This window comes from Formica exsecta, unplaced genomic scaffold, assembly GCF_003651465.1.
Source record: "Formica exsecta isolate Colony F162 unplaced genomic scaffold, ASM365146v1 scaffold80, whole genome shotgun sequence".
Classification (NCBI taxonomy): Eukaryota; Metazoa; Arthropoda; class Insecta; order Hymenoptera; family Formicidae; genus Formica; species Formica exsecta.
Window position 1 is genome coordinate 690156 of NW_021853570.1, and position 10910 is coordinate 701065.

The window sequence follows — 10910 nt, forward strand, 5'->3', positions numbered from 1 at the left end:
TAATTTATTATAATATATATTTTTTTTAAATATAATTTTATTAAATTGAAGATAAGCAATCAACTAATATACAGCATTGAATTTGACTGATATACGAGTATTTTTTGATCGGAGATTAACTTGATAGAGAGAGAATATTATTTACGAGTATTGCGTGCGCTGTTTAAGATTTGTTTTCTCGAGATATAATCACCATCATCATTTATTTCTCGAATTTCTATTTGCGTGCGATTATTACCGCGAGAAACTCGACAGGGTAGGGGATGCCCCGAAGTTCCGGCGCGCCGCTCACTTTGAAGGAAATCGACGTTACTTATTAATCATTGCCTACCTGCTGGCTGAAAGACCACTGATAGTCTCATTCAACCGCTCTGTCGCGGATATCTTTTGCTCCCTTTGGCCGTCTTTCAACTACTAGACTTATCTTTTCCTTCGCTATACTTCTTTCTCTCTGTCTTCCTTTTTTTTCCACTTTTCGCTTCACAATGTGCACGTTTGAACGGGATTTGGAACGGAAATGATGTTTCTAAGATAAAGTTAGATGATAAAGCGTTATAAATGTTGCAACTGTCATTTAGCTATAAACAATAGAAAAATGGATTGCGTGATTAAGAATAAAGCAAATGCTGTTATAAAAAGTATTTGTTTTACAAGTAAAAGCATATATTTTGCAGTAAACAAAGAAGTACAGCTCCATTTTTTTTTTTTCGTATAAATTGTATAAATATATACGTAATTATGCACAATTTGTGTTCTTTATTATAAATTTGCATAGCATTATATCTACAACTTCTTATTCGCAGAAACATAGCTTTAATATTTCTTTTAATCTTCATTTTGTAATAAATGAAAATGAAAACGTTTGTCCTATAGCATGTTTGCTTTCTATGATTTCTCTTTGCATAATTTAATGCTATGATAGAAAAGGAAAACTGGAACGAGAATATGATTTGAAACGGTATATATGATAAGTTAATCGTTTGCCTTTCTTACTATTCACGATGCAAATAGGCCGGATTGATTTGAACTTGTGCACATTCGAGACGCACAATAGCTGACGATATCGGTTTAATATTTTGACGATTGTACCGAAAAGGCTGCAGTCAGCGGCGTATACAGAATAGAGAGATTGGAATACAAAATAAGATCTAAAAATACGGAAGATACTTTTGATAAAATAGGCATTGATAATAAAAATGTATTTTGTCACATAACAAAGTCAACTATTTCTTACGATATAATGTATATTTTAAATGAAAAATCCAAATACTAACTACATATTTTAATATCTCTATTATTAAATATAGTATAGTTTTTTTTTTCTTTATTGTTTCTTAAGATTTATTATTGTGAATAGATTACAAAATAAGATCTTTTAATTAATTTTAAATCGGCTTTATTTTTGCTAAAATGTAACTTTAGAAGTTTAATAAGAATATAAATTAATAACGCAAGAGTACGTTCTATTCATTAAACAGAGATTATACTCTTCGATAAATCTTAGGCTATCTCCTTTTTCTCTCTCATTCACATAACTGGATACATGCTGCAATAATCTAAATTAAATGTACGTGCATAACAATCTTTATATTTTATGAGATATTTATATATGAATGAAAGTAGAAAAATCCAATAAATAGCATAAGTTATATATAACTAGTCATTCACGATGACTTAGGGTCTAAATCTGGTGACAGGTCCATGAAGCCACCATTGAAACAGCCTCTGCAAAAACCTTGTGTTTCTTATAATAGAAATGTTTGAGTTCTAAATACTGTTTAATAGAAGCCAAATTTGCCCCCACCAGAACTTATCCGTTAGATATTTCGGAAAATCAAACTTAAATGGTATTAGAAGTTACAGTTTAACAGCAATTTGGAATATCAAATACCAATATGAATTTAGTTATATCTACATCTTGAAATCCTAGTCACGCGAGAATTAACTTTATGTAGATTATTATCTGTATTCGACATCGGACCGTACGTTCGATCGTACCATTTTCCTCTGTTGGCAGTTTCAATGTCTCTCCGCCCTTTTAGCGTAGAGTACGAGAATGAAAAGAAACTTTTCCACTTTTCCAACGACTCGTTCAAATCAGAAGTAGCAATTTTTGCGAATGTGAAAATTCGCCGGAAGCGGAAAAATCGAGAGAAGTAGACTTGGCGACGAGATTGACCCAAGTTATGAGACGAAAACAGATAAGAAGATGGGGGTTACGCCAAAATGAGAGAAAAGAGAAAATTCACTGAGTAAATAATTATTTTGGCAAATAGAACGAAATTCTCTTCGCTCTCTTTTTCTCTTCATTGAACATTGAAATAATCTGTTCTCTGTCAAAACTTGATATCTTTCTCTACAATTTACAAAAAATCTCAATATATTAAATATTTTTTAAATATATTATATATATAATAAATTTATAAATCTCTAAAAAATGGCCAGAAAAGTACGATTTTGTTATTTGTTTGTACTTTTGAAGTGCAAGCCTTCAAAAATCTGTTTCTTTTTTTAAATCAAACACAATTGAAAAACTAAGTATTTATCTTTCGATGAATAATTATCTTTAACTATTTATTTCATGTTAACTTATTATTAATTAATGCTTTATTTTTACAACAAAAATTTTGTTATATAAGAATAGTGATTTTAATCATTTAAAAAAATTTTTTATTACAATAATAATATGTAATAAGATTCGTTGCATATTATTAATAAAGTTTTGTATCTTTTTTCAAAGAATTAGAAAAATATAAAGAGTTGCTATTTATCGCACTCTATATTTTTTCCCATTTAAATTTTAATATATTTTTAGAAAATATAAAGCAAAGTATCTGTGTTATAAAGAAAGATCTTTAATTAAAATTCTTTACAATTACAATTGTCGTTTAATATCGTAGAAATATGATTAAATTGCAAAAAGGAGAAAAAAAAAGTTATCTTTTCGATGAGGAGAATTTCGCCGCGTGTAATCTCGCGGTGCGTTTGTTTCTGCCGGAAGGAATAAACAACGAGGAACACACGCGCGTCTGTCTTTATTGATGTAACAAACAAATAAACGGACAAACAAACGGGTAAACGCGTCGAGAAATCCTTTAGGAATTCAGCCTCGAATTTTGCAGTTAGGATTTTCGTTGAAAATCCTTGGCCTGCCGCGTATGCTGTTTTTACTTTGATCGCTGGCTTGTTGAACGGCGAGTAATCGCGCTGGAACTATCTACGGTCCGAGAGCAATCACGCTCGGTACCGCCATTTGTGCCATTGCCGTTGCTCTTGTCGGAGCAACTATACACGCACAAAGCGCATGGATAATTAAACTGGGGGCCCTGGCTACAGTGGCAGCAGAACGCTCACGTTCTCCATTTCCAGTAGGATGTTGGTCAAAGTTTTACCCACGAGAGGCTATGGCTCTCATAGAGAGAGAGAGAGAGAGAGAGAGAGTACGCTCTCGCGACTTGCTTTTTCGCCATTTCTCTCCGTTTCGTGTGTCTCCGGCTCACTTTATGCTCTCTGCTCGTCTCTTCGAGTGTGTCGTAAATCTTTGTTGATGTTACACCCTATATGCATATATATACATAGTAAAAAAGTATACGTGTGTGTGTGTTTATTATCAAGACGTGGCTCACTCAAATTTTATATTTTGTTTGTGGTAGTTTTGAAAGCTCTGTAAAAGCTTCTGCTTTCGTTTGTCATTTCTAATAATGAGCGGAAAAAGTGGCATACAAATCAAATCTCGTGCGAGTAAATTCTAAATGTGACGATTAACACGCATATCGATAAGAGGATAGGAACATATTGCGAGATTATTTAGCAAATAATTATTTAAATGAGTTTGGTGGTTATAGTCTGATGTTCATCAATGTTTCTATATTTACAATAATTATCCGTCTGCTAAAGTTCGATATGTTTATTATATATCCGAGTATTTCATAAATTATGTCGTTGTCACGAATGTAATACAAAATAACAATGATAATAATTAAACTAATTAAAAAAATTAATTGCGAAGAAAAATAAGCAATTGCGGAATAACGGTAAACTCGATAAAAACTGAAATCTTTGCGTGCATCCGTATCTCGTTGTATTCAGTTTAAATATTGTCTTCATTAGTAATGTACAATTATATACGGCAGCGTAAAAGGTACAATATAAAATATTTAAATATTATAATGTTTTAAATAATTAAATAAATTATATAAAAGTAGATATTAGAGATTAATAATTTGAAAGGTTTTTAACGAATGAAACAGAATAAGAAGCTTTATTCGAATAAGTATTCTAGATATTAATCATGTCAGTCGTCAGTTGATAACTTTTTTATTTATATAATATTTTATATTATATTATATGTGTGTATAGAATTTATATCATAAAAATTTATGAAAATGATATTTTCTGAAAAAGATCCGAAATAAGTCATTTATGACAGTGCTAGATTTTAATATTTGTTGACAGAGTTTCATTTTCGACGATGATCATGTTTTGATTTTGAAGTAAAAACAAAAGATTTATATTCATTGTGCGCGCGCGTGTATGTATGTACAATACGTTACGACGTTACGACACGCGTTACTTTATCGCCTTACGATAAAATGTTAACAGAGAGAGAGAGATGAACTTTTTTTAAATTCTTTGCATTATTTAATTATTTAATTTAGTAATAATATAAGATTTTTGTATAGAAAATAAAAACTCAATGGTTTCAAATTTTCTATTTTTTGTAATCATATTTTTACATGCACACCACACATAAAATACATACGTATATAAAAGTAATGCTTATATATGCGGAATTATATTAATGTACATAAAATTTTATTTTTCTAATAACACATAATTTGTTGCTCACTAATTAATATATTATACAAATATATATGTTTCGTCTATTGTACATTATTATAATGAGACTCTCATTTGTGATATAATAAAATTAAAGATTGTTTATATTATATAATTACAGGAATGACGATCGGTGGTAGTGACGATGAAGCGTGAAAGTTACCGTTGATTTGTCGGACATCCTGCAGGGCCATTTGTTTCCAGGATGAGTGCGTCGCTGCAAATTTTGGCTCTAATCAGCTTAGCCGGGCAAAATGTGGCCTGGCCGCAGGACCCCATTCCTAGACTGCACATCAAACATCGTGAGTAATATTTAAACAGAAACATTCGTTTATTATAATACTTTAATTAAACAAAAACCGTCAGTTTATATTCACGTGAAGATAAGATTTTTTTGTATATTAATTCATTTAAAACAAATGGATTAAGTATTAGAAAGCTATAGAAGTATTTCTTTACTTTTTAATAATAAAGGATTTAAAAAGCAATTTTTATAGAGAAAAATATAAATTTTTCATGCATTAACTTCTCATATATGCTTGAATAATGGCAATTAAAATTTTTTCATATCTTTCCACACGATAATATATTGATTTTAGAAATGATAATTATGCAATATGTTTTGACAGTTGCCATTAGTCTCAATATCTACCACAAGATAATCTCCATTAAACTAGTACTTTAACCGCGGCAAATTGAATTGGAAACTATTGTGGAATTAGGTGCTATTTAGTTACTAATTTATTACTCTATCCATAATTTTAGTACCGGAGCTATTCAATTAGAAAGATGCGATGAAAAATAAAAAATGCCCGCTTTAAGAGAGCTCTATTTAATATTTTCAGTCTATAATAAAAATTATATAAATTTAAAATAACCGGGAAATTGAACGCTCTATTTAAATACTTTGAAAAACGATTAACAGTTTTGACATATCTATCGTAGATTTAATATCGTAATTTTAATTTGATAAATAATAGATTAATATGAAAATCATGATTAATGTAAGTATAGAGAAAGTACGAATAAAAAATTTTATAGATTTATCTTTAAATATATTCATAATGAGATTAATAGGAATTTTGTTGATTGTATGTCATTATTTTTTTTACACACATTAATATTTAATTTCTGATATTGCATTTATTGATAATTAAAAATCATTATATTTAACTATATATTTAAAGTCTTTCCAATATTACAAAATTATACCGAGAATTGGTAAAGGTTTAAATGTATGCCAATGTAATTGCAAAAATCAAAGTGAAATGATGTAGCTTAATCTTGTTATTTAACATCGCAAATTATTTATTTGCATATTTTGTATTTTTCGAAATAATTTTACACAAAAATATTTCAGCAAAATGTTTTTATATATCAGAATCTATTGTCACTTCATTTGTAATATCAGATTTTGTAATAACATTTTTTCCGTTTTTATGCAAAATTATCACCATCATTAATATCATATTGGAATGAAATAAGTATAGTGGATCCATCGCACCGTTGGTAAAAGTAATTAGGTAAATTTCAATATTCCCGCCTTCGCTGCAAGATTCAATAATGATCCATTACTAAATTTGGCGCGACGCGATGCCACACAATGGCCTTTTGCGAGACGGAATTTAATAAAATGTAGCCACACTTTCACCTCGCTATCGAGTTAGTAAATTGACAGTACCCAGCCTTTTAGGATATATACATAGGCGTTCAATTAAAATTAATCTAATCAATGGGAGCGATGCATAGAGTCACATCTCACACAGGCCAACCAATGGCGAATTTATCGCACACTATTATTTATGGCAGGCGATCATTTTTTCTATTCTGTTAAAAACGCACTATAACGATTTTACACTGACATATTATAGACAAAATTTTGCAAGCGTATTCTTTCTGCTTCTCATATTTCAAATGGACTTTTACTCTTTACGGAGAATTTTTATTCATAAAAATCAGTCATCAATAAATTCAATATCAAACATTAAATATTAATGTGTGTAAAAAAGTGATAATGTTCAATTAAATTTTTGCTGCAAAAAGAAATACATGTATGTCTGCAAATTGATTCGTAAACTAGTTGTAGAACTGATTTATTTTTTATACGTAATCTTTATTTCCTAAAAATATGGATTATAAAAGGATATGGAACACGAACACTTTTCAATTCAGTTATACTTTATATTTTACAAAGTTACAAAATATATGAAATAATCTTGATCCCCAGAAAGTCCCTGAATTTATTCAAAAAGTGCATCTCGCTCTCTTTCTCGCGCGAGTCTCTGGAGCCTGAAAAAAAAATCGGTTAAAGTGAACTCAGGAGGAGGGGAGGAGGAAGAATAGTGTAGATAAGAACACTAACCACTCGGTGACCGTTTATCACGAGCGATCTTCGACTGGTGCCGGTTAACCGGCGACTTAATTTTCGCGTACGTAGAAAAGGATAGATGGAAGAATTGCGTGAAACGCGCGGTAGTAAAATGATGACGGAAAATGGTTGTCGTCTTCTGGATCGCGACGACCACCCGAGCTATTCTGTCCTTTCGAGAGGTCGCATTGTACGCCGGATATACATATGTAGTCGGCGGCGGCGACTTTCATACCTGCCTCTGACGGCGTATTCAACGCGTTGTCACAACGGGCTGACCCCTAACAATTCAAAGGCACTTCCACGCGATATGAGCACCCTTTCGACCACACCTGTGGATCTGTTTGTCTCATGGTGCGAACGTACCCCCAAAACGGATAGACCGATAAAGCTAAACATAAACGCGATGTTACACGAGCATAGAGCATTTAAAGGGGCGCTTATATAAATGCAAGTTTTAACACATAATGGATGTCTTCGGCTAAATTCCGAAAGTTTTATCATTAAATATTTTTTTACAACTATCTTGTGTTAATATGAATTTCAACCGTAATTAATTGATCTTTCTTTTATTATTTTTTTTTATTTATATAATTCCGAAAGTTTTATCATTAAATATTTTTTTACAACTATCTTGTGTTAATATGAATTTCAACCGTAATTAATTGATCTTTCTTTTATTCTTTTTTTTTATTTATATAATATTTTATATTATATTATATGTGTGTATAGAATTTATATCATAAAAATTTATGAAAATGATATTTTCTGAAAAAGATCCGAAATAAGTCATTTATGACAGTGCTAGATTTTAATATTTGTTGACAGAGTTTCATTTTCGACGATGATCATGTTTTGATTTTGAAGTAAAAACAAAAGATTTATATTCATTGTGCGCGCGCGTGTATGTATGTACAATACGTTACGACGTTACGACACGCGTTACTTTATCGCCTTACGATAAAATGTTAACAGAGAGAGAGAGATAGAGCCAGGCTTGACCGTGTCACTTGAAAATTTATTCCAAACCTATCGAAAAAAAAAAAAAGAAAAAAAAAAGAGACATATCACATAGATCGTCGTCGCTGTCCTCCGCTGGATCGCACGCGTCGTAAACAAAGATACAATCGATAATTTCCGGCAAATCGAGGATGACGGCTTTTCGGAAGTTTACTCGACCGGAAGGTATAGAGAGAGGATCGCGCGCACGTTGCGGCGGCGAGAGACACACACACGGCACACACGACAGGGGGGGTTAACGACCGGTTGGAAATCCGCCGTCGTGTTGATGGTGGATTCGCCTCGGAGCTTTTGACGCGGATCAAATATTGGCGTGTGCCCTGTCGATCGACGCGCCCACGCTACTACGCCACGTCGCGACGCGACGCGACGCCGCGGTCCGCTTTGGTAAATCCTATTGAGTATTCAATTACGACAGAGGAGAGCGGGAGGAATGGGGGGGAGGGGAGGTTACATACATACATACACTTGCACACACATATATATATATATATAGTTGGCCGATCCAGATGAAATTGAACGCTCTCCCACGCGATGTACACTAGGCGTAACAAATGTCAGAATGTCTCGAGAAATTTTTAGAAAGAATTGCATCAGCTGTATTACCTCGAATTATCGAATAATTGCAATTGTTTTAATTTGAGATTTTACATAAAAAAAATTACTGCTCTCTTTTTACGATGCGCTTTTATATCGAGCGATTATATTTTAATCTCTAATATTTTACTCGCACGAAAAGATGGGATATGAATGAAAAATTTGTAGAAAGAGAGAAAAATATTCTTATTATTTAATAATTTTATTAATATCAAAATGAATATCAAAATAATCTTACTTTTGAATATAGATTTTGTTGCAATAAGCGCGAACAATTTACTGACAACAATTAAAATTCTGTCAAAATCGAACCTAGTTGAAGTTAATTGAAAAATGTGGCATTTTCATTTATTTTCTTTTTTAAAGTTTAAAATTCCATGTAAAAAGTTTATCAAAAGTCATATTTTTAATATTAATTAATCAGAAACTATAAATCTTAATATTTTTATCAAGAACAAAATGGTCTCGAAATTGAAGAACTTGAAAAAATACATGGTCTTGGGAAAATTTTTATAGTGAGCATATATACATATTTTATGTTAATATATGTACATATAATTTGTAAGACACAGTTATACCATTTTGTATTTTGTTTAATAATAACAAAAATAAATTATGCAATTAAACCGTACCCTGAATTTGGCTATTAAAAAATTATGCACGATATCTATATAAAAAATTTGAAAAATATATATATTTGTATATAAAATAAATGGCATATAACGTTGTTAAACAAAATATCTTCTATAAAAATTTGATCGAACATTAACTATTCTTTTATTACAACCAGTTATAATGTACAGGGTGATTTCTTTGATAGCGTATGCGCGCGAGTGCTTTGCTTAAAAATATTGAGTTTAGAGAGACATATGACGTGTTTAACCATTTTACCTTGTCTTCCTATTTTCTCGAGTAAAGCGCGATGTACATCACCTGCAGAGAATCGCTTTATAAATCAACATCTAGACACGATACGTCGTCATGAAAAATATTCATCTAGTGAATATTAAATCGTTCACAAGTCGGTTAAAGTCTTGTATAGATAAATCCGCGCGCGATATAATGTATATTTCTCTACATTATCTTCGAAGAAAGAAACCGCTCTACCATCCAACTACGTACATACAATCGGAATGTGAATAGTATATCTCGAGACGGGTTACGTAGATTAATCATTTGCTACGACGGAAGCCGTACACTTGACCGGCTCTCGCCGAGAGTAAGCTCGTTAGGGCTTGAAAGAACTTTGTTAAGCCCCGAGAGATCGCGACAACAACAAGTTATGTCTGTGTTCGAGAATCTGTATTTTCTGCTGTACACCGTGCGCCAAATTCACATGCACTAAAAAGGCCAGTTCCCGTCTGTTTGTTACCTTTGTAACAAACAGCTGATTGTCATTTTTGTAACAATAGTGAGAGTATTTTTGGCGCTCGCTCTGGCGACGCTTGCAACCATTTCGATCGTTAAAGTTTGAATTATTCTTCCGAATTATTGTTCCTTGAATATTGCACGTAGGATATATATTTGGGCTTCGGGTTGGAAGTTTGCTAAGTAGCGTAAATGTACCGTAAACGATAGCTCCTGATATAACGTATCCTCGTTGGATATGCCGTCGGCGATTCGCCACCGATCGCTAATATAATTCCATTCTAGAAAGTAGCTTTGAATTTATTTCTGTCGAATTGAACCGAATCGTTTCGGCAAATTAACAGCGAAAATGAAAATTTTTATTTTTACCATTGTCTCGGGTTTTTTTTTCTTCCGTCTTTTCTATTACCGTGTCGAATTCATTCCGCGGACGTAATAGATTCCGAAATTTTTATTAAATTGAATTAAATCATATTTGAATAATTGTGTTTCTTTAATTAATATTAATAATAATTAATTTACTCTTCTTGTTAAAATATATATATTTTTTGCTCTTTTACATTTAATTTGTCTAATAAAATATAAGGTATATATTATATTAAAGTTTATTATTGTATAATATTTTATATATCGTTTGCATAGATTTCTCATTTCTAATATTTTTGACGTTATTATGAAATAATGTTCTATTCCGGAAGTTCTTTTTATATTTTTATTA

General features: G+C 31.5%; 1 protein-coding gene across 4 annotated transcripts in view; it reads left to right on the plus strand.

The window, feature by feature from the left end:
- LOC115244245 (semaphorin-1A-like) overlaps positions 1-10910 on the plus strand; it is a 210755-nt gene that overhangs the window by 39974 nt on the left and 159871 nt on the right. For all 4 annotated transcript variants that reach the window (XM_029821756.1, XM_029821755.1, XM_029821758.1 and 1 more), the window contains one exon: positions 4961-5141. In XM_029821756.1, the coding sequence (XP_029677616.1) occupies positions 5045-5141 (97 nt within the window). In that variant the 5' untranslated portion in view covers positions 4961-5044. The remainder of the gene's footprint in view (positions 1-4960; positions 5142-10910) is intronic.